Source organism: Juglans microcarpa x Juglans regia, chromosome 6D (genome assembly GCF_004785595.1).
Source record: "Juglans microcarpa x Juglans regia isolate MS1-56 chromosome 6D, Jm3101_v1.0, whole genome shotgun sequence".
In the NCBI taxonomy this organism is placed as follows: Eukaryota; Viridiplantae; Streptophyta; class Magnoliopsida; order Fagales; family Juglandaceae; genus Juglans; species Juglans microcarpa x Juglans regia.
This window is the reverse complement of record NC_054604.1, coordinates 37,857,360-37,882,821: the sequence shown is the minus strand read 5'-3', so window position 1 is coordinate 37,882,821 and position 25,462 is coordinate 37,857,360. Positions and strand designations below refer to the sequence as shown.

Genomic DNA, 25,462 nt, shown 5'->3' with positions numbered 1-25,462 from the left:
TTGATATATGATATATGAATAATAAGTAACATTTCTCCGTAATAATACATGATGAATGACACGGTATTTATTTTCTTTAATTTTAAATTTTAAAACAAAAATTGAAAAAAATAATGATGCAAGTTGTGTTTGGATGCAACGGACAAGGACTAATTACTTGGATCAAAAGAGAAACAAGGAAAGTGACCAATCTTCAAATCTTGTTTCGTTACAAATTAATTAAGTCCAAATTAAGCAATATTATTATCTCAAATGGTATTCTTAAACTTGGATTAAGAAAAATCACCAAAACCCAAAAGTCTTGAAAATATGCTATTTCAAGTAATCTCATTACATTTTAATTCTCAAGCAAATATAGCCTATTAATCTAATATAGGTTAATATAAATTTGAGCTAAAAATAGAGAGGACAAAAGAATCCATATATGTCGGCAAGTAGTGAATTATTAGTAGTCTCTGCATTCGCATCATACACTGCTTATATAGGCAGCAGCCCCGATGAAACCAGAAAAGAGAAGACCCAATTCCTAAAGTTCATAATTGAGAGAAAGACTCGGAAAGAACAAATAATTATTGAGAAAGTGAAAGTGAAAGTGAAAGTGAATGTGAAAGTGAAAGTGAAGTTCAAGTACTGTCCTATGATTCCATCCCTACATATAAATTATTCTTATAACAATTTAATAACTTCAAGTACCACGTTAATAATTTTTAAATAGATAAATCTCGTATAAATTTTTTATAAAAAAAATACATCTTTTTAATAAATAATAATTTTTTTACATTTTTTTAGGTGAGATATACTTTTTTTTTTATGAAAACTTATCTATTTGAGATTTGCACAAATCATTTTTCTAATTTTTATACTCATAAAAGCAGTTTTAAGTTGTCCACGTAAAAACATTTTGAAAATAAAAAAAATATCAACAAATCAAACAAGGTGAAAAATGAAATAAGTTTACCAATAAAGCATCTCAAAAGGTTTTTTTTTTCTTTAAGTATCTCTTACTATTCTGAAAAAATTCTAAGGGTTAGAAAATAATTTAAAACTCATGAAAATCGATTTATATATTTTCATGAAAATCTTGAAAATTGAAGTATTATTTTTTCTTTTACATTTGCGTAAATAAATTTGAAAAGAGAGAAAGAGAGCTGTGATTTTTTACATCAACTATAAAAGGAAAGAAGCTTTTTGACCATTGTACAGAAAATTTGAAAAAGTAAAGATAGTTTTTGACATCCACTAAACAAAAGAAGAACCCTATTATTTGCATTCGGAACTTGAAAATTAGTGATCTTAGAAAAATGCAAATTCTCATTTATCTACGAGTACTTATAACTCGTTTGAGATTATCCAATTACAAGAACCATTCATAAAAACACACATAATCTTCCTTCTTCTTCTTCTTCTTCTTTTGATCAATTGAGCTTTTTTAAAACTCGTTCATCTACTACAGATATAATTTGCACCATATTATTTCATTTCACTCACTAAGGAGAATATTCTAGAACCTACTCATTATCAAATCTTGAGTAATTCTAAAGTGTGTATTAGGAGTTTTACATATATAGGAGAATAATTGAATCACCTCTTATAAGGAGATTGAAAGTGTGGAAGGTGTTCTATATAGATTTTTTGAGCGAGAATTACTCAAATATGTAATAGTTTTTTCATCTACATGACGGAGGTTGAATGCATGGTAAATTTATTAATACTCAATGAGTAGTTTTAGGAAAGGATAATAAAATACTAAATTTGCACTTATCTTATCCTTAGTCTATATATTTGATGCTACTTAATATTTTGTTGTTATTGTAGTGTCATGTATTTTATTGATATTTATTAAAGTTATAAAAACATACATTTCGGCCCCTGTTTTGAGTTATCATCCGGGCATCATGAGAGAGTACTGTTTTTGGTGAGTCACTAAACTATATATGTGACATATTAATGTATTACATTGTCTTTTGCAAAAGGTGCTTGGCTGAATGGTGACCAAAAGTGACCACATTACATACAGTGGAAAATACAGCTCTAGATAGTCTCAACAAAAATCTGCACAGACTCAACGCTGTTGGGGAAATCAACACAGCAGAATGGATAAAAGCGATTATAAAACAGTACACTCATGCACTCAGTGACACCAAGAATTTAACGTGGTTCGGCAACTGCCTACATCCACAAAAAAGAACTTTACTATTTAAATAGTGGTACACAAGAAAATATTACAGAGGAGGAAGATCACACTCCACTCAACTCAATTCTCTTATTTTGGCCTCGTTTGTTTTCAGGAAACATATCATCTCATCTCATCTCACTTCATCATTACAACTTTCCCAAATTCCCACACAAAATAAAATAAACAATTCAACTTTTTTAAATCCCAAAACAAAAATAATATTAAAAAATATATTCTAACAATATTTTATTCAACTTTTTAACTTTAATCTCATCCCATCTCATCTCTGAAAACAAACGAGCCTTTCAGAGCTCTCCAGGCTCTCTCTCTCTTTTCTCTTATCTTCCTTGGGTGTAATTGAAGCTTTCGCATGCAGCTTCAATTTATAGGCGAGGATCGTGTTTGAATGCATTTAATTTTGCATTCATTTGCTCGGCATTGGGGCGTTGAGCGTTGGGAGATGAGTGTTGAGCAGTCAACAATGACTGCTCAGGGCATGGACTTCAACAATTCTCCCCCTCCATACCCATTTACCTAGATGCTATCCATCCCAGTTATATCTCTACATAGCTCAAGTTTCTCACTTGTAACCACCTTCGTCAGCATGTCCGCTGGATTCTCTTTCGTATGGAGCTTCACAAGCTTCAATAGCTGTTGTTCCATCGCTTCGCGTATCTAATGATAGCGGATATCAATATGCTTAGTGCGGGAGTAGTACATTGAATTCTTGCTCAAATCTAGAGCACTTTGACTATCACAATGTACCTTGTAGTCTTCTTGACTAACCCCTAGTTCTTGGAGAAAACGCTTCATCCACAACATTTCTTTCCCAGCTTCCGATGCGGCAATGTACTCTGCCTCTGTTGTAGATAAAGCAACACACTTCTGCAATTTGGACTGCCAAGAGATAGCTCCTCCTGCAAAAGTGAAGAGAAATCCCGAAGTAGATTTCCTGCTATCCAGATCTCCTGCCATATCTGAATCTGTGTAGCCTTCCAAAACTGGTTTAGCTCCCCCAAAACACAAAGCACATATTCGATGTACCTTTTAGGTACCTGAGAATCCACTTGACTTCCCAATGATCATTTCCTGGATTTGAAAGGAATCTGCTCACCATGCCTACAGCATGAGCAATATCTGGTCTGGTATAAACCATTGCATACATCAGGCTTCCTACTGCTGAAGAGTAGGGGACTGCTTCCATTTCTTCAATCTCTTTCTTTAAAGAAGGACACGAGCTCTTGCTCAACTTGAAGTGGTTAGCAAGTGGAGTATTGACTGGCTTAGCATCTTCCATGTTGAAACGTCTGATGACCTGTTCAATATATTTTTGTTGTGATAGTCACACCTTTTTGGCTTTCCTATCATGAACAATCTTCATGCCTAAAATTTGTTGTGTTGGGCCTAAATCCTTCATGTCAAAGAACTTGGATAGTTCCTTCTTTAGTTTGTTAATCTTGGACATATCCTCACCAATGATTAACATATCATCAACATAAAGAATGAGTATGACAAACTTGTCATCCTAGAACCTTCGAACATAGACACACTGATCTGCAACAAGTCTCTTGTAACCATGACTCATCATGAATGAGTTGAACTTCTTGCACCATTGCCTCGGCCCTTACTTGAGGCTATAGAGACTCTTCTTTAGCTTGCAGACTAAGTGATTTTTCCCTGGAGTTTCAAACCCTTCTGGTTGCTCCATATAGATTTCTTCCTTCAAGTCTCTATGGAGAAAGGCTGTATTCACATCCATCTGTTCGAGTTCCAAATTCAAGCTGGCTACCAATCCAAGTATGACTCGGATTGACATCATTTTCACCATCAGAAAAAATATCTCGTCAAAGTGGATTCCCTTCTTCTGCTAGAATCCTTTGACAACCAATCTGGCCTTGTGATTTATCAGCTTTCCTTGGCCATCTTTCTTCAGCTTGAACACCTATTTGCTCTTTAGGGCTTTATTTCCTTCAGGAAATTTCACCAACTCGTAGGTCTGATTTTTCTGCAAAGAACTCATCTCTTCTTGCATTGTCTGCACCCATAGGCTTCTATCAGCATGAGTTTGAACTTCCTGGAAGCTCTCCGGCTCCCCCTTATCAATAAGTAGAATATAGTCTAATTCCGGATATCTCCTCGATGAAATCAGTAGGCGGCCTCTTGCTGATCTTCTTGGTTGAGCTTCATCAACCAAAGGAGGTTCATCACCATCTAACCCTTGTGGTAGTATACCAACTGCAGGTGGAGAGGGTTCTTGCTCCCCCTGCTCGACACCCTGAGCTTCTTCTTCTGCTTCTGGATCTCGATCCTGCATATCCTCATTATCTGTGGCAAATTGTAATGGTGCAGGATTTGGAGTACATGAACTAAGCTCTCTTGAGGAAGCTTCAGTTCCTATGTTCTAGTTTTCATGGAACACAACGTCCATACTTATGACAATTTTCTTTGTCATTGAATCCCATAACTTGTATCCGAATTCTTCATCTCCATATCCAACAAAGATACATGAAGTTGACTTGATATCGAGCTTCTATCTCAACTCATTGGATACATGTGCAAAGGCTTTGCACCCAAACACTCTCAGGTGAGAGTAAGAGACATCTTTTCCAAACCAAACTTTCTCAGGAATTTCAAATTCTAGTAGTGCAGAAGGTGATATGTTGATCAGGTAACAGATAGTACGAACAGCTTCACCCCAGAATGGTTTTGGTAACTTGGTCATACTGAGCATGCATCTTGTTCTTTCAATGATGGTTCGATTCATTCTTTCGGCTACACCATTATGCTGAGGGGTATATGGGACCGTCTTCTCATGTCGAATACTGCGATCAGTGCAGTATGCAGAGAACCTTTTGGAAACATATTCTCCTCCATTGTCCGTTCACAGGCACTTCAACTTCTTACATGTCTCTCTTTCTACTAGGGTGTGGAAATTCTTGAAGTGCTCGAAGACCTCGTCCTTTGATTTCAAAACATATACCTAGACCTTTCGTGAAGCATCATCAATGAATGTCATGAAATATCTGTTACCTCCCAATGACTCTTTTTTTATGGGACCACATACATCAGAGTGTACCAGACTCAACAACTCTAATCTTCTCTTCATAGAGGAATTGAACGAGATTCTGCGTTATTTGCCAAACAAACAGTACTCACAAGGGTTTAATGCTATTCCTTTGGCAACCTTGATGAGTGCCTTCTTCGCAAGCGTATCCAACCCTTTCTCACCCATGTGTCCAAGTCTCTTATGCCACAGATTCGGTGAAGCCTCGTCTTCCACTGCATTGAGACTATCAAAACCAATCTTCATATGAGTTTTGTACAACGTACCGTAAATATGACATCGGGTGACAACCATGGCACCTTGTGACAGCTTTCAAGTGTCATTGCTGAAGTAGCTGTCATAGCCCTGTCGATCAAGGGCTATTCCTGAAATTAAGTTGAGCTGAAGGTCAGGAATGTGTCAAACATCTTTCAACACCATGGTACAACTAACGTTGATTTTAATCTGCACTTCGCCAAGTCCCACGATCTTCGAGGAACTGGTGTTCCCCATCCTTACCGTACCAAAGTCTCATGCTTTGTACATAGTGAAAAATTCACTATGGGAAGTGGCATGGTATGATGCTGTTATGTCTACCACCCACTCAACATCATGGCTTGCAACGTGCGGACACGTCTTGTCACTGGTGGAGAGTATTGCCACATCTCCCGAAAGAGTGACAAGTGTTTCACCATCTTCTTTCTTCAGCTTACTACTTTGACCTTGCCCCCTTAAAAATTTGAGGCAGTTTTTCCTTATGTGGCCTTCTTTGCCATAATGGTAACATTTCATGTTACCCGTCTGCTGGTTCCTGCTACTGCTGGACCTTCCACGTGGTTGAGACTTCCCTCTGTTTCTGCCTCCACTTCTCCCTCTATCATCACCTCGATGCATTTCTCTACTCTCGATGACAAGGACATGACTTTGATTCATACTTGTCTCTTTTCGTCTGGCCTCCTCATTAAACAGGACATCCTTAACCATTGTCATGGTAAGTTTGCCATCTGGAGTAGAGTTACTAAGGGAGACTACCAGCATCTCCCAACTGTCTGGTAACGAACTGAGAAGTAGCAGGGCTTGTTCTTCATCGCCAAGATTCAGGTTGACGGATCTGAGCTGGTTAACTAGGTTTTGAAACTCACTAGTGTGCTCGGCAACAGAGGTGTCGCTCTTCAACTTCAAGTTAACAAGCCGTCTCATCAAGAGGGCCTTGTTTCGAGCAGTCTTAGCTTGATACATATCCTCCAACTTTTTCTAGAGGCTATATGCATCTGTCTCCTGGGCCACGTAGTGAAAAACGCTATGGTCAATCCATTGTCTGATCTGACCAATAGTCTTCTTGTGCATCTTTTTCCACACTTGATCCGTAACTTCATCTAGCTTCTTCCCTTCATCTTCCAAGGGGTTTGACAGATTTTTACAGTTCAAGAGATCCTCCATCCGAGGTCTCCAAAGACTGTAGTTTGAGGCAGTCAGCTTTATCATGACGTCTGATGTTGAATCCTCCATGGATTTAGACTGATTCTAAATATAAAATACAAGTATAGGATCTTTGAGGTCGAATATCACAAAACAGACAGCACCGTTGTGTCCGGAACGCTTGATTTTGTTGGAAACGAGTCTTGTTTCGTCAAAATCGGACTCAGATAGCACAAGGAATGAGCAAAAGAACCAAAACAGGAACACTGTCGCGCGTGCAGCGCGTGGCGCGACAAACAACTTATTGGCGCGTGTTCTTAACGCGCCAGAACCTCGCTGGAACGCATGGAACGCTTAGGCGCGTGTATCTCACGCGCCTTCTAGATTCAATTGCGCGTGGACTTCACGCGCAAGACTCTCTCTGGAGCGCGTGCGGCGCTTGCCGAGAGTGGGTATCACGTGCTTGGGCCTCTCCTGGGCGTGTTTGGCGCGTGTCGAGAGTGGGCTCACTCTTCGATATTTAGACGGCGCGTGGGGGAGCGTGTGGCGTCCTTCCGGACTCTGGTTTTCACCGATTTTCTTGTCTTGATGAGATGAACACAGTGATATGCTCAAATTTGAAAACTGAGCTACACACTAAAAACGAGTTTTCTGTAAAAACTCTTCCCAACAATCGCTCTGATACCACTTGTTGGAGAAATCAACACAGCGGAAGGGATAAAAGCGGTAATAAAAGAGTACACTCATGCACTCAGTGACACCAAGAATTTAACGTGGTTCGGCAACTGCCTACATCTACAGAAAAGAGCTTCACTATTTAAATAGTGGTACACAAGAAAATATTACAGAGGGGTGAGGATCACATTCCACTCAACTCAATTCTCTTCTTTTCTTTCAGAGCTCTCCAGACTCTCTCTCTTTTCTCTTCTCTTCCTTGGATGTAATTGAAGCTTTCGCATGGAACTTCAATTTATAGACGAGGATCGTATTTGAATGCATTTAGTTTTGCATTCATTTACTGTGCGTTGGGGCATCTATACATGTCATGCGGTCTTGAAGCCCAAATTTGCAGGTTTTGCTTTCCTGGGCTTCCATTTCTCATATCACTCCTAAAATTGAAAGATTATTGTTAAAATGCCCCATTTCTCTCGTCATTTCCAATCCCAAGTGCATTCCTGGAACCTGTACGAACCTGTACTGTTCTACGTACAGAAACTAAAGTTTGAATGAAATCTGGAAGCAGTGTACTGATGAAGGCCGTTTCACAAGAGCATGCATGCTTCATGTTTCTATGAAGCAACTTGATCACGCCCGAAGCCGTACCCTTTGTGTAGCTGACCTCCAGTAGCCTAGCTAAGTTGTTCTTCCAAGTTATCTGATCTTATCAGTGATTTTCATCGGGTGCGTATATTAATTCCTAGTCATATTTTCTGTGAAAATGCTTGATAATAATCCGGAGATTAAAGGAGTTTTTTCCCATTATAAGTACGTGTTAGAGGTCAAAAGTGAGGAGCAGTTGAGGTATTATTTTCAGCACTGCTCTGGTCTGGTCATGCATGGGAGTGAAGAAGGACAGATATACCAACTGTAACTTGACAACTTGACACGATGTATCCATGCAAATAACATTACTATTTGCTTTGAACAGTTTGTTTGATGTGGTACTGGGCTTGGGCCTGTAAATTTTTCCTTCTATACGAAGCCATTGGTTTAACTTTAACTTTGCAGTGCAACTCCTCCTGTATACCATTTCTCTACCCTTAACTAGTTGAAAAAAAAAATGCAACCTTTGGCCACTTCCTGGGGGCTTTCTCGAACGAACTGCGCTTTTTTTTCGTTCTTTTCGTTTTTTCTAGGCAACAGAGCTCTGCACTTTCAAAAGCAAAAACATTCAAACCAAACGTCTGTTACCACAACTTTAGCTCCACCTACACTTTTTTTTTTTTTTTTCGCCAATATAAAAAACCAACATGTTGGTCCCACTTCAGCTCAATCAAAAGCTTCTTTTCCTCTTTAGTTAATTCCCCTTTAATCCGCTTCTTAATTTATTTAAGATCACTATACCATTTTGGTCCTTGAGCTGCTACTGCTGTATATTTCAATTTCAGTCTCAAAATATTATCAAATTTAACCCTTAATATTTTGAAGTATTCAATCTTACCCTTATTTAAGTCTTGCTGTTGCACAAAAGATTAATTACTGTTTTTGCCCCAACATTCCTGTTATTTATGTATCATGTTAGACCAAAGTAAATTATCACCACCAGCTATAAGTAAAGGCACCTTCATGTTATCTCATCTTTTCTGGTTTTGTGTGCTCTGCTAAAATACAAGGACAGATTTAAAAAAGAAAACAGTGTATCATATCAAAATAATTTTCATTCATATGATGTCATTTAAGGAAATTAACATTGAACCAAAACATCAATTCGAATTTACATATGGGTTTGTTCTCTATATACTGAAAAAACCATCTTCATCCTCATCTTCCGTCTTCCTCAACTACTTTGCTGCGGTGGTTTGTCTTCGTAAACACTTCCATCAAAGATGTCTCTCCTTTCATCTCAATCTCAACCTCCAACTCCACCAGGTCCACCTACACCTACACCTACACCTCCAACCCTACCCCCACTCAGAAAGAAAACCACTTCAATATCTCTCGACGAAATTGTTATATCAAAGCAAACCGTGAATCATCAAAACAGACCACCAGAGAAGTCAAATTCAGACCTGAAAAAATCAAGAGAAATATCAACGCTCCTGAAGCCTCAGCCTGGCCGGACCAACCCATTCATATGGTGTAGTTCAATTCTCTGTCTCCTTTTCAGCCTTATTCTCATCTTTTTTGGAATAGCAACTTTGATTATCTTTCTTGTTGTTAAACCAAGAAACCCATCGTTTGACATTCCCAATGCAAACCTTAGCGTTATCTATTTCGACTCACCAGAGTATTTCAATGGGGACTATACTTTCCTTGCAAATTTCTCAAACCCAAATCGGAAAATCGATGTAAGGCTGGAGAATTTGGTGATAGAGCTTTTCTTTTCCGAAAGGCTCATAGCAACTCAAGCTGTTCAACCTTTCACTCAAAGGCGAGGGGAAACCAGGTTGGAATCAGTTCACTTCCTATCCAGCTTAGTATTTTTGCCTCAGAATCTTGCAGTGGAACTTCAAAAACAGGTGCAGAGCAACAGGGTCAGCTATAGTGTAAGAGGAAAGTACAAAGTGAAAGCCACTCTTGGTCTGATCCAATATTCTTACTGGTTGCACAGCAGATGTCGCGTAGAGATGACCAGTCCACCAACTGGTGTCTTAGTTGCCCGCAACTGCAAAACAAAGCGATGAAGATGAAGAACATAATTCCTCTCTCTCTCTCTCTCTCTCTCTCTCTCTCTGTGTTTTTTTTTCGGATTAGTAGAAAATGCAATACATAATTCTGGTCTTCTATTTTTCCACTCTACTTAGGTTGAGATCTATATAGCAATTTTGGTGTACAATCTATCACGCGTACAATTTTACTAAAATGACTTGTTATGGGTTGTAAGAATCTATCTCCGGGGATTCTGTGAAGCTCTCAAACTCAAAAAAACGGTGGTAGTAGTTCTCATTTCATACAAAATTATTGTTGTCGATTCGGTTGTAGTCCTTGATGATGATGATGAGGTTATTTAACTTGGGAGGCTGGAATTATACACCATCAATCAGCAGCCTGCCAATATATCAGGAGAAACAAATAGAGCAGCACTGCATAGAATCATCACGTCTGAAAAATAGGAACCAAACCTATTAGCGACCTTCAAACTTACTACTGAAAGTCGGCAATTCTGAGGTTTCGTTCTCTAAGTCCTAGGATTCACATATGAATTTTGAAAGTTTAATAAACTTTAAAGTGCCACAGCACAGCTTGTGGAGAAAGGGGAGAAGAAATCAGTGGAAAATCCCTCCTTACGGTGGTTCTCATTGTCTTCCTTTTAACTTTTTCTTTCCTCTTGGACACATTCAAACGTGGTTCAATCATGGTATCTTATGCATGCCTTCCACTATCCGTATAATCTATTGATTTACATTATCCATAGCGTGGCCTAGGAATTTCACCCTAATAATAATACATTGAAAATTTTACCTTTTTTTTTTTATTATTTAGAAAAGAATACATAAAAGAAATCCAAGATCATTCCTTTTTATCTCCAAAATAAGCCCTAAAGATTCGTCCTTTTTATGACATGGTGAAATGCAAGTTTGCAGTAATTAACAAATACTGATACAAACCTTTTTTCATCGATGTTGCACCTCCTCGAGCCCATTAGAGATTTTACTTTGGAACAGATTTAAGTTCGATTGAAGGGTATTACTTCGGCAGGAACTGCACGTGGATTCTTCTTCAGAAAATAAAATAAGGCTTAGGAGAATGTTCAGAATTGCTATTCAATCCCGAATCTGATATCCCGACCGTGTTTTCTTCAACACCACACATCAGGAGTAGATCCGAGGCTTATTTGTTCATTTTCAAAGCCACCATGGACTCTTCTTGCCCCTTTCGCCTTTCACAACGAATTTCACCACCTGCAATAACAGGCTATTAACATATCTTGACATTATTTTAGCAACCATCAGAGTGGCGCAGCGGAAGCGTGGTGGGCCCATAACCCACAGGTCCCAGGATCGAAACCTGGCTCTGATATTTGCATACTCAACAGAGTTGCTTTCCTCCACTCTTTTTCCATTTTGGTGTCCTTAAATGGTGATTTATTCATTGTTGGTTCGATGCTGTTGGTGCTGACTTGTGTTCTGTAAAAGAGCACGAATCAAAGTGGTTAGAGTTGGCTGCACAACTCTTACTTGCATATTAAATTGTTAATGGATCTCTTTTAGTTTTAGGATTATCCATTCCATATAAATAAATGAAGACCCATTGATCCCAGCATCAAAAGTTGCAAGGGTTATTTATCTCACTGATCAATGCGTGTGTTCTCTCCTCTATCTTTTGCTATTGGGAGATTTCAAGTGACTGTAGATTCTCTCTCTCTCTCAACAAATATTGGAAGATTGCATAGAATCATTGTTAAGTTGCATCATTTTGGAAGAGAAGATGAGGGAGGTAGGGTGAATCCATCCAAATTCCAACTACAAGTGTCTATAGACCACTTTGCTTGAACATGGGCTATGTTTGGTAATTTTGCTGCCTTTTAGACTGAATTTGCCAAGGGTGGAGTGAATATTAAAGATTATGGAACCGATTAGCCGGTCACTTTAATCAGAGGATCACGTCGGATACAAGTGACCATGAATCTCCTTTTCAAATGATCTTTTTATTGGCAATAGATTTGGCCATGTGATATTTGTATCTTGAGAACTATCTTGATCCTGTGATTCCAAATCCGTCATTGTTTTATATATCTCTACAATCCATATAACTTCAAAGTGAAAGCAATTCAGCCATCAACTTCAAGTGAACGCAAAGCAATTCAGCCTGGGTTTTGGGCATTTCGATTTATTTGTATACCCCAAGTATTTTGATGTAACCATGGTTTTCTTCTACTACAAGTGAGGGAAATTAATAAAATTGAGGTACCGTCCTTTTTTTTTAAAAAAAAAAAAAAAAGTAGACACAAAGGGCCGTTGCGGAAGCTTCCTAACCATGAACAATGCATAAGCAGCCGCTTTTCTCTGCCCTTTTAACTCATCCATATATATATACATTTATATATGTTACGGATACTCGATCCATTGTATCTGATTCAACACACTGACAGAGTAAGTAAAGAAATCCTCATGAGTATAATTTCTGCTATTCGTTTCTGATTGTGCTTGGGATGCAAATAAGTCTAGACTTTCATATTCATGCACTTTATAAAGAGAGAGACTATCACGAGTTTAAACGAAACATTATAGAATTGTATTACTTGTGTAAGCATGTGGGTTATGAGAATCCCAACATTAATGAAGCATTGGAGGGTTTTTTACCCTTAGCAATAATTCCATGACTGATCTATGGACGACAGGGTATCCTCTAGTAGATTTAACACTATATATGGAATGGAAGTAATAGGCTGAAATTTATTTATCTTTCTATATATTTGTATTTGGTAGAACAGATCACTGTCTCATGTTTCGTCAATCAAATTCATCGTCAACCAATAAAGAACATAAAATCTGTGCTACAGATTGGAGAAACAAGAAAGGCAACCAAAGGAGATTCTCATGGTAAAAGATATAAAAATGCAAGTATCAAGCTATCAAGTAAATTAGGAATTAGCTAGGAAGTAACGGCGAAATTAAGCATCGATCGGAACTAAGCATGCACATGACTAGTGAAGAGGGAAGATTCTCAAGTGCGCGCATGCATTTGATAATATATATGCATGATCATGATGAACCCCATCAATAATATTAATTCCGCGGAGAGGCAGTACAGCTAGTAATACTTGTACCCCTTGACAAACAAACTCTCAGAAGCCAAACTACCAGCACTCCCGCCCTTATACTTTCCAAGAGTGGCCTCCGAATTGGCCTTGCACCTCACCAAAAACGCCTCCTGCGCTTTCCCAACATTCTCCTTCTTGCCAGCCCATGTCTTGAGCGTGCTTTGTTGCAATGCTCTCCCGAATGAGAACAAAATAGTCAATGGCTTCAGCACCTCCAACCTATTCATTGCGTCCAGATTCAGAGTTGCCTAGTCCTCCTCGCTTTGTCCACCTGACAAGAACACAATCCCTGGCACTGCGGCTGGCACAGTTCGGCGGATGTGCTGTTACTGTGTACTCAGCAATCACCACAGGTGCTACCTTTGGGCTGTCGGAGCCTGGGGTGACCATGTTGGGCTTTAGGAGTGTGCCTTGAAGAAGAACATGATGATCATTCAGTGCCTTGTAAACTGCTGCAAGCACGGTCTGATCAGTAACAGCAGCACATTTCTTAATGTCATGAGCCCCATTGGTTAAAACCTCAGGCTCAACAATCGGCACCAGTCCATTCTCCTGACAAATGATGGCATAGCAAGCCAAGCCTTGTGCGTTTTGTTGGATTGAGAACGGCACGCCACTTGGCAAAGCTTGCACCGGCCTTGTAGTACTGCTGGCACCGTGCTCCGAGCGAGTCAAAGCCTTGAGTGGTGGTTTCCCCGTTGGTTCCGGCCAGCTCAACCGTGCCCTTGTCAACTTTGATGCCTGGAATTACATTGTTTTCTTCAAGGACTTCAACAAAAGGCTTTCCATCTGAGGTTTTTTGGTCTAGGGTCTCCTTGAAGAGGATGACACCGGAGAGATGGGAGAGGGCATTGGGAGAGGTAAAGAGAAGCTCGCGAAGGGCTTGGCAGTTGGATTCAATGTTCTCAACGTTGATGCTGGATAGACGATTGCCAATGGTACCGGTGCTCCCATCAGCTGCTAGAATGCCCTTGCCAGGGGTGGCAATGTACCTCGCATTCTTGATTATAAGCTCATCTGCACGCAGGGGAAAACCGAAAACAATTAACAGGTTTGATAAATAAACACTTTCCCAGTAGTACTAAGAATTAATCAGCTAGCTAGTACTTCTTTATCGAAAATTTTTGTAATATATCGTAGAAGTTACAGAAGTGTTTTCAGGACTATCAAGTCAGTCATCATGATTCATACGGGCTAACATATTCCAAAATACTTCTTGCGTAAGTAATAAGGAGGCACTGGTATATATCTTTAGAAAACCATTGCTGTCTAGCCTTCTAGCTAGCATGTATACATGATTGGATTTATTAGATGGCCTATATATGGCTCATCAAACAGAGAGTCTAGAGAGAGAAAGAGAGAGGACCATGTATGTTAAGCTTAGCTGTACTCATTAACTGTTAATCAAAGGAACCGTGCTCTTGGCTTATGATCCTTCGGTATGTATACGCAATGAAGCTCATGTTAATGAAAATGATGCATGCAAAGCGAGGATATATATCAACCGGGCTTGCGTTCATACTTCAACTCGTTTTTGGTTATCTAGATCTGAATATATTCTAAAAGGATCATAATTAAGCCATTGATACGAGAGAGAGAAGAATACCTGCATACTTTCCTACAAAAAGGGACATGGTTGAAGCTATCGAGAGCTCGAATGGCATTGGGGTCAGATAAAGAGGGCGTCGATAGATACAGGACCAAAGTTGCAAAGACAAGATTACATGAGAGCAACCAACCATATATAGATGAAAAATGATTTGCGCACAACGTGTGTGTATATCTTTATTCCAGATAGCTATTAGCTTCTTCCATGGAATATACCCTTAAATAATCCACCAAAATGCCATGCATCAACACGTGTCCCATCGAGGTTTGTCATTCTCGGATATATAAAAGCAACGAGGAGTGATATCTCCCCCAGCCAAGTGGCCGCGACTCACCTCTTTACTTGGAATATTATATTTGTGTGGAAAAGCTAGCTCTAGTCTCCTCCATCATCCACTTTGTTTCTGATCACACAATTAGCCGCAGATCATGTGCAGCTAATTTTGAGTTCTTCGAAACAAACGGTCAATAAACTTTAGACGGTAGAATCGGTTTTTTAAGTACGTGGCGGTCGGTCGTAGTATTATAATTAAGGTGCAAAGTGTAGATAAATATATATAAACCCACCATATTATATACACCATGATTACGCTCGATCACGTTCATAGTGTAACAAAGATGAGACAACACAACTTTATTACGTAGTAAAATATCATCTGGGGTTCATAAATACATGTATATATCCTTGAAGAATTGGGAGGCCGTTACTTGATTTATGCCGTAATGAAACTTTTAAGAAGAAGAAGAAGATCATGATAATGTCTAATGAGTCAAAACTGATTTGAAATTTGTGACAGCCTGCAAACTCAGCTGAAATCGAGGGTTTGGAACAATTACATTCAACCCTGATGGAACTGCGGAGAAGGGGCCGCCGCCGCCACTTGCGAGTCATCATCATCCGTTCCGAAATATCGGTCTCCAAACTCACCCATTCCAGGTATCACCCGGAAATCTTTGTTTAGGCCAATCTCAATCTCAGAAGTCACAATCTTTATTCTTGGAAAGCACTTGCAAACCACATGTACACCCTGAGGTGCCTGGTGAGATTAATAAATATTAATATTAATATTAATATTAAAAGCATTACTAAGAGTGTGACTCTACGCATATGTAGTCACGTTTAAGAGCATTACAAATACCACACTAACTTGTGGACAAACTCACCGATATCAGGTTGAGAAATATAATGTTGGACTCTGGTACACCTTTCTTTAGAAGTAAGGAGATAGCTTGAATAGCCGAATTCCCTGGAGAAAAGGTGAGACATTATTATATCTGTTCGTTATAATATGATATTGAAAATTTGGAGCAGTCTAAAGCAACTTCATCTTTTTTAGGGTGTACACGATAAATGGAACGGGGATATATTATCGACGCCCCACACGAGCATGAAAACTCTATCGAGTCCCATTTATTAGAGACCAATAGCTACTCAAAAAGGATAGTGGTTTCCATATGAAAACAACGAACCTGTCCCTAGGATAGGATCCAATAGTAACACATGCCTTTCCGAAATGTCCATCGGCAATTTTTCATAGATTAGCTGCCCAGAGAGTTGAAACACTAGAAAGGTTGGAACCAAGGAAACAAAATACCTGCACACTCAAGAACAAAAACAGAGAGGCACAAACCTGCTGACCATTGTCGCCTTCTCTGTGAATGAGAATCTTCCCGATCTTAATACCTTTACAACATGCTCGCAATGCATTCTCCATACTCTCACCACTGACATCAGTTATGAAAATGTTTGACATCATAAAATGACAACAGAAGGAGATCCGAAATAATTTGCACACATGGCAAGTACATAATGGTTAGAAGACAAAACTGGCCAAGATAAATTTCTGAGGCCAAAGGATCAAATCAGTAATGCATGAAAATTTTAAGATTGATACTACTAGTTTCAGTGCACCCAAAGATAATTCTTAACTTGGAATTATATATCAAATAAAAAACAGCTTTGAAAAATTGGTAACATATATGGGTGCTTTGAGATGTTGGACTAGATTGGTACCTCCTGATAATAGAGACACCACATAACCTCTTACAGAAATCCACACCAGTATACACAGACCCTGCATTTGCGGAAGGAAATGGTCTCAAACACACGAGTCAATATTTGGAAAACCTATAAAAGCACAAGAAGACCAGCTTACCAGTCGGAGTGATCACTTGCTTTTCTGTAAATGGAAGATGTCCTAAGCCATGTTCAACAACCTAGTTGCAAAGCAGGAATCGTGATAAATAATGAAACTGAATAAACAATACAAGTGTAGAAGCCATCAAAATGATCCGTTGGCTCAAAGGAACATATACCCACCAAACGGATCAACCGATCGGAATAGAAAACAAAGTCATGCTTTGTCGTTTGAGAATCACGTATGAGGGTATGCATACCCCGTATCTGCATGAGATGAAGAACATTTATTAATAACAAAAAAAAAATAATACATTAACTTTTGTAATCATTTTGACTTTGAAGTTCCAGTAAACTGTACCACTACAACATCGTTAAAAAAAAGGTTAACAACTAGGAAGAAAGGGATACCTGAAAAGTCGATTGAATGACATATAAATTTGGGTATATTTTACAGAGATCATGTTGTCCAAGCTTCGTACGAATATGTTGTACAATCAAATCAATGGCTACATGATTATCCCCCCACGGGGAATAATTATATCAGCATACTTCTTTGTTGGGAGGATAAAGTCATCAAAAGCAGGCTTAACAAATTTGGAGTACTGCATCATCATAGAAATGTATCATCATATGCAAAATAATAATAATATAACACAGACATCCGCAACCTGGAAATTAGCTTGAAAACATACCAAAGTAAGAAATAGAATAATCTACTAAATTCAAGAGCTCAAAACCCAACACCTATTTGTTCTTTTCTTAAAATGCCTAAGAATTTTGGGAAAAAATTCAACTACCTTCAATAATCCACTTCTAACAAAATTGACCACTGAATCTTTCTACCACAAAATATTATTTCATCACATTGTGGGTTAGCATCATGAAGGTAACTAGAGCCTTATTGTTCTACAAGTGCAGCACACTTAACACTAATTACAAATTAACAAATTATAAATTATGATTATGGTCTTTATGCTAGAGTGACAGATAAATTGAAAAGTTACCTGATCGAGTACTGCACCAACATCCCTACCCTTCTCAACAGTATCCCGCCTTATCCTCCTTGCTAGGCGTACATCAGCATCTGCACTGAAAATTTTACAATGTGAAGTAGCAATCCAACTTAGTAACACGATGCTTTGATGTACATTCTAAACTACATACAACAAGAAACTATTAAATATAAGCATTGATTTGACACAGATATCGGAAATTCTTATGTTTCCAAGACCTTGTCAGTTAAATCATCTACACATATCTTATGTCCTTTTATTGGGATCACTACATCCTAATACATATTGTGATGTTGCAAATACAGATCTTAAGAACGACAAAAAGCAGAAAATAGAAAAATAAATTCAGCAATCACAAAAGACACCAAGATTTATGTGGCTTGGCTTAAAACACCTACATCCACCAGTGAAGACTGTCAAGAAGAATTCACTAATCAAAAGATTAGTGCAATAGAACAGTGATAAAATAAATCAAAGCCCAAATTCCAAATACACCTAAATCTCACTAGACACTAAAAGAATCTCTATAAAAGAGAAAAATTATACAACGTTCTCTAAGATCTTAAACCCATGAGATGCCAAAGAAAATGAATGGAAGCTCTCTTCTTTCTCATGTGAAGCTAAGAATCCAACTTTCTCTCTGGGTGGCAGCACAAAAAAAAACCATCTCCCTTTTCCTTTATGCAGCACCAAGTAAAGGCTCTCTATTCACTTCAAAAGACTGAACCTATGTTGTACTTATAGGTTGGTTAATTCAGAAAAGCCACTTCTAATTTTGGCTACGAGTCAATGAAGGAATCTTCCAAGCAAGCAAAGAGGTCCAAATTTGAATTGGACTTGGCTTCCACTCACCACACCCAAAATATTGCAACTCAAGAAAGCATGTTGAGCTTAAAGTTAGAATTATAACTAAGCCTCATTTGCTCATACAAATAACCCCATATCATATCCAAATACTCGGGGAACCGAAGCCCAAGTGAAAGATGCAACTGACTCATAATGGTAAAATTTATTGGATTGGCCAATGGAATAAAATACTAAGAACTTCAAATGCACTACAACGTGTAATACAACACTGTTTTCTAAAAGATGAGTTTCCTAGTGAATACAATAGACATGACAAATGCAGTACGAAATTCTGTTCAATAAAATGAAAATAGAGGACCTGTATCAACAAATATCTTCATATTCATCAACTCTCTGACACGCGGATCATGGAAAATGAGTATGCCTTCCAAAAGTATAACATCTGAAGGGTTTACCTGCCGATAATATTATATAAAAAATTTCAATTTCAGTCTCAAGATCGCTACAATGGGTATTTTTACAAAAAAAAAGGGGGAGACAATGGTATGTAGATGACATCTATGTGACCCCCTCATAATAATAATAATAATAAATTACCCTTCTTGCTGGAAACACGTTGTTTTTGTAACTCTTGAAATCATAGTTTGGAATATCTACTGCTTGCCCATGCTTCAACTTCTCCATAATACGTAACAGTTGCTTGGTGTCAAAAGCATCTGACAAAAACGGCAACTTTGCATGAAGAATCAATTGAGCTGGATGGAATTGAACTAAACAGCAAACACCAGATAAGAAAAAAGAACACCATATTGATTCTTATTTAAGGCCACAAACCGATCAGATTGAACTTGTCTCTGTTTTTTTATAGCAACTTACTCCCTTACTAATGAACTCTTAATACGATTTTGCCACAGTGATGAATCCTATATTGACGGATGGTGAATCAACACTTTTTTTCTGGATAGTGCAGGAATTGACATTACTAGTAAATAGTGGCCCTTTGATGAATTAACAATACAATAACATGAAGCTAATGGTGATCTACTTTAACCAAGTACAACCAAAGGATTGATAAAACTTATTTCAGTAAATGACAATGAGAAAGTTCTACAAAGGTAATTGTTTCAATGATATTCTTCAGACTTTAGTTGCAGAATTGGCCTCACCAGGATGATCAAAATTGTAGTCATATACTTGTGTAAGTTCCTCCTCAGTCAAATCATGATAAAAGGAATCCTGCAATAAGAAAAAACAGCATCAATCTCTTTTTCACAATCAAATACAAAAGAAAGAAAAAAAAATCAGTCTTCTTGAAACTGAAAAGAAAAATTACTAAAGTAATAAGAAAATCCCAAGAAAATTTAAAGGATAAAAAAGGGCACAGGATTTGACTTTCTTAAATACTTGAAATGCAACAATTTCCTCAATAGTTTAATGCTGTCAGTTAGGGGTGTATAGGAACCGATCGAACTGGCCGTCACTGACGGGAACCGGCCGCAGGAGTTAAGAACCGGTGGAGAACCGATCGGCAAGCGGTAGGAATTTGGTGAAACCGACGTCGGCCGGTTCAGTCCCAGTTCGAGCCAGGTTCAAACCGTCGAACCAGCTGATATAATATATATATATATATTAATAAAATGACCGTTTAGGAAAAAATATAAAATGAAACGACAGGCGTCGTTTGGAATTAGGGTTTGAATGCCCCTGGCCCGTCCCCTCTCTCTTCTTCTCCTGATATCATCTCTCTCTTCACTTTCTCACTCCTCTCTGAGTCTCACATAGCAGCAGCAGCAACGCCTCTCTCTCTCTCTCTCTCTCATTACGACGTGGACGCAGCAGTGTGGCACCATGTTCTCTCTCATCGCGATGTTCTCTCCATTCTCTCTCTCATCGAGCCACCAACGGGACACCGGTGAACCGACCAGATTCACGCAGAGACTGACGTCGCCAGTTTTCTCCCCCTTAACCAGCCGGTTTTAAACATGTTTAAAAGTTGTCAGTTTGGTTTCGGTTTTGGACCGAAACTGAACCGTAGCTGTCAATTTTCACCCCTACTGTAAATGGGGAAAAAAAAAAAAGAAAAAAAAAAAGAAAGAAAGAAAGAAAGAAAGAAAAGAAGGAAAGAAAAAGATCTTAGAATAGACTTCTCTACTCATCCACTAGGAGATATTGAATCAGAAAACATTACCTGGTTAACAAGTACAACACGTTGATCATGAAGCTGCTGGATGATCATATCACAAACTGTTGTCTTACCGGATGCTGCTCCCCCAGCAACCCCTGCCACAAAATACAGTAGAAACCTGATGCTTTGGTAAATATCAAGAACAATTGAATATTTCTAGTTGCTGTGTTATAAACAAATTCTCAGAAAAGAGGTGCATATAGCAACACTATATCCCAAGTTTTCAAAGACTAAACTTGTAGGATAAGATTAAATTTTCAAACTTGTAGACATTTGAACCCCATAACTAACTCTTTTTTGGTGGGTTTTGACACAATTGATTTAAACTGAACATATAACTGGCTAAGATCATTCAGGTTTTATTTTGTCGCAAGTTCCTGCATGAGACAGGTAAGAAGACTACCAACGGTAAAACCATCAATCTTCACCCATCTGGGTTGGATTCTATATCATGCAAATGAAATCAGTTATATCAACTGGTATGCCTTTCTATCTTCTTCATTTTAGGGCACTCAGTTATACTTCCAGTATGATAGGGTTGCACCACCATTTGCTGCCTCTCAAAAGCAATAACAGAATTTGCATATATTTTCATCCAGCACTTACCAATGACAAAAGGCTGTTTATGCATGTTTTCAGTCGCTGACGTTGTTGATGTGTCTGTCTCTTTAATTCTTTGCTTCAGGGTGTCCATGTGAAATCCAGAAAAATGAGCACCTGAGGAGGCCTCCATTAAATCCACAACTGATTTAGAACCCATGGGCGGAGACCTGAAAATGAAATTTGACAATGAAGGGCAAATGATGTCAAAAGCAGAGAAAACATCAGCAGAAACTATACACAAATTGAAAAGCTTTCTGCTATCCCCTGAAAGCAAGATTTGCCAAAAGAATAATTTCTGAGAATTTCACACACAAGTACTGTATGCAATTAGGATATGCAAAAGAACCCATATTCACAATTTTAGATTTGTAGTATCTGCAAGGAATCAAACCAATTACATGGTATGAGGTCAAGAGAACAACACTTCAAGTGCTATGCAATTAGGAGTAATTTGATCATTCTCCAAATTCCTTTGACATTAGAAAAATGAAGAATAGAATCCTACTATGAGATGTCAAAAAACATAAGAAGTCTAAACCAGGACTAATATAGTCTAAGAAGGCAACTTAAAAGAACTGTAATAGAAAAAAAGCAATGTCAGATAGAATCTCTCTATTCAATTATAATATTCAATAATTCATGAATCTCTAACATATGAAAACACCACAATGTTTGTATGCTCTATGTGCTTAGAAAAATCAGATTTGGTTTTGGTTAAGCCACCTAGTGCGCCGACAGATGCCCTAGACAACCTAAGGCTTGGTTTCAGTCTTTTACTACAAAAGCTGCCCACCTGGTTTTATGAGCAGGACCAGGAGTATTGTAAGTTCCTTCCTGGCAGATGCAAACACCTTCTGTATACTAATTCCGTTGTCGTACCTCATCCAAACTTTCCCCAGGATCCCTACTATATAGATGCTAAAGCCTTACCCTATCTATATTCCTAGGGAGAATTGGGTGGGGGGAAGATCATAACCTGTTTATCATATTCCGATTCCATTATCTTAACAAGCGTAAAAGCAATCACGCAAGAATTACCATATCACATAACACTATTTGTTGCTTGTACCGCAGGGCACAATGTCCCGAATAACATCAAATACAAAGCAATCAATGCCAACTCAGCAGTATCACCATACATCCCAAACATCATAGAATACAAAAGGATCACCACCAATTCAGCAGCATCACGATTCACGAGTCACGACACCATAAAGCAACTCAAGAAACCTCAACTGCGACTTGTTTTATCATCGTGCGTTTACACTCGCAATGCAACATGTATATATGCGTATATATAAACACTCATACATGCACGCATGGTACTCAAATTGCAGTATCAAATCTCACTAGTTTCCACCAAACTCATCAATAACCTATGAAAAGTATAATTAAACCACATTCTCGGAAACGTCAATTTTAAGATCCAAAAAATAGAATATAACAAGAAGAAATCATACGGTTTACAAAAAAATAAAAATCCCAGATTTAGTTAAATCAACCAATGCAATAAATTACCTCAGCGCTTGATAGAAAAAAACAACAAAAACAAATGCAGGCTATTAGCGATACCTCAAGATGGATTCCAAGAAGGTATTCTAGAGAGAGGGAGAGGGAGAGAGAGAGAGAGAGAGAGATGGATTTATAGAGAGGTTTGGAGGCAATTACGTTTCTTTCTTTCGTTCTTCTTTTTTTTTTTTTTTTTTTTTTTTTTCCTCTTTTGGTTTACAAAACGCCGGTGCGCCTCATACGGACAGACATTTGGGTTCGGGGCTTTTTATAATGGATTCGCGGAGGTGAGGGGGGGACCTTGCACCGAAGTCCATGCTGACCGATATGGGCCTAAAACTGTGGTGAAATTACAGATGGAACCACTTGTGCTCCGCGCCGCGATATAGATTGTCCGCATTTGCCTGTAATTATCGAAAAGAATATATATCAATTTATCAAAGATCTGTCCACAGTATTGTGAGGTGGTGCAGTAAATAATAAATATGCAGAGATCAATTATAAAACATTGGTGGTGGGGTCCTCTGAGGCCTCTGGTTGATTGTGATTAGATTACGTAAGCTTGAGGTTACAGCTTACACGTCGCCACTCGCACTGTATCGGAACTGCCCTCCACCTTCTTCCTAGATAAAGTTTTGTACCAACCGTGTCTCGATACGTGGATTTTTACTATTTATTTTTATTTTTTATCAACCGGGACGTGGATCAACATCAAATATGAATCTTAAGAGATACTAATCCAATTACAAAAGGGATGTAATTTTTTTTAAGCGAATACAATCTTATAGTATATAGGTCTCGCATATCTCTTTAAAAAAAAAAAAATCTAAAATCTAGATTGAAAAAAATCTACAAATGAAGGCTCAAAATCTTTCTCATCTAAAATAAAGATGTAGATGTAAAAATTTGTTTAAAACTAGGTGATTAATTTGATAAATTTGGATATAATTAAGTGAATAAGATGATAGAGTTTATCTTATCTTTAGTTTTATAATTTATATGAATGTAAAACAATTTAACTTCATCTATGGCTACTTTGATTAGATATAATTCTAGAGGTTGTTAGACAATGTTTTAGATAAGTCGAGAGTGTATGTATCCAAATTATAAGGAGTCTGAAATTATCCTATGAATAATTTGAATGGAAACTATATCTGCTGAGAAGACTTAGCGCCAAGTGTCAACAGACGTGTCAGTAGAATTTTTCGCAATAGAGTCCTTCTGTTAACAGAGTCCTACTACAGATCCAACTCTTATCAGATTTGTTTCGTCAACAGAATCCTACTGCAATTCAAATTGATTATCATATTATTTATTTAAGGGATCCTACTGGTTAGGATCCAGGATAAAGGTTAATGTTTGAAAATCGTCAGAGGTTCTAACTGCTACTGTGTTAGAGACAAATGGGTCATTTTTTTGGTCAAGTAAGAGTGTCGATTGACAAAAATTTTGTAATTGAACTTTACTTGTAATTGGTTTTCAAATAATAAAATTGACTTTTCTGGATTTGGCTGTCCCGTAGGGTTTGACCTTTAAATAGTTATTTAAAAGGTTTTCCTTCGATAACAATCTTAGTGTTATGAAATTTATTTACTTTACGTTATTGCTTAATTATTAAATGATTGCGTGATTAATGACTAACTAATTTATTGAGTGAATTAATTGATATTTCTGTTGCATTATAATATAGGGACATTTGCGTAATTTCTAAAGAAACTCAAACCGATTTGATAAGAAATGGACTTAAAACCAATCAAAGGAACATGAGTGATGATGCGTGTGTATTTTATATTTATTTATATATATACATATATATATATATATATATTACACCAAGTCCAAAATGATCCTCAAGGTCCAGTCAATCAAAGGTCCATCACTAGAAGATAAAAGAAAAGAGAGGAAAATGAAACAAGAATGGATAAAGGGGTGAAGGTGTCAATAGACAATGAGGTGTCAGGAGAAAGTATGAAAGTGAGAGAGAGTCAAACATGCAAAGCAGACATCCCTCATTACTACCAAAGCACACGCAAGAAAATGATCAGATAAAAGGGACGGGAGCCTACGGTTTCAAGACTTCATTTCGAAGGGAACGCTAGGAGGGATTTTTGGTTTCAACTTCTTCTTCAACCTCTAAATAGAGAGTTCTAAAGAGAATATTTTCTTCAGCAAGTAGATTTTCAATTCCTATTATACAGTGATAAATGTGAGGGTATGAGAGATTGTAAACAAGCATATTATAGTAAAATCTCTTATCTCTAAACCCTCGTAGAAGTAAGCCTAGTACCGAATCACGTAAATCTGTATATCCATCTCTTCTTATTTTCTATACATTTAAATATTGTTCACCTCCATGTATGTATGCATCGATACCATACAATCGTATCGGATTACGGCCAGGCCGGGCTCCTCACCTCACCGATCGAGACCCAGCCTACCTCAACACGTTCGATAATGGATCTTTCTTTCTTTTCGAATTATGCTTTTTGGGCATTAACAACATGAGCAATGATGCTTTTAGAACTACGGCTTATT

General features: G+C 37.9%; 2 protein-coding genes, 1 non-coding gene and 1 pseudogene across 3 annotated transcripts; 2 read left to right on the top strand and 2 right to left on the bottom strand.

The window, feature by feature from the left end:
* The first annotated feature begins 9,184 nt into the window (after nt 1-9,184).
* Nucleotides 9,185-10,271, top strand: LOC121235611 (uncharacterized protein At1g08160). The gene has a single exon (XM_041131945.1). It carries the CDS (start codon nt 9,185-9,187, stop codon nt 9,980-9,982), a length of 798 nt encoding a protein of 265 aa, XP_040987879.1. The 3' UTR covers nt 9,983-10,271.
* A 975-nt stretch (nt 10,272-11,246) lies between these two features.
* On the top strand, nt 11,247-11,318 carry TRNAM-CAU. The gene has a single exon. It is a non-coding gene; the product is annotated as a tRNA-Met (tRNA).
* Nucleotides 11,319-13,052: 1,734 nt separating this feature from the next.
* On the bottom strand, nt 13,053-14,696 carry LOC121235610 (annotated as a pseudogene).
* Nucleotides 14,697-15,289: 593 nt separating this feature from the next.
* Nucleotides 15,290-23,172, bottom strand: LOC121235893 (uridine kinase-like protein 3). The gene is given in 16 exon segments (XM_041132323.1): nt 15,290-15,707; nt 15,835-15,917; nt 16,141-16,213; nt 16,302-16,395; nt 16,685-16,745; nt 16,827-16,887; nt 16,991-17,074; nt 17,219-17,334; nt 17,337-17,412; nt 17,815-17,894; nt 18,989-19,085; nt 19,228-19,346; nt 19,797-19,866; nt 20,819-20,910; nt 21,422-21,585; nt 22,991-23,172. Coding segments are annotated over 15 exon segments (1,458 nt in total). The 5' UTR covers nt 21,576-21,585; nt 22,991-23,172; the 3' UTR covers nt 15,290-15,509.
* Between the last annotated feature and the right edge of the window lie 2,290 nt (nt 23,173-25,462).

What these genes read in the sequence shown, in the direction of transcription:
- LOC121235611 (XM_041131945.1), top strand. Translation starts at nt 9,185, where the DNA reads ATGTCTCTCCTTTCATCTCAATCTCAACCTCCAACTCCACCAGGTCCA.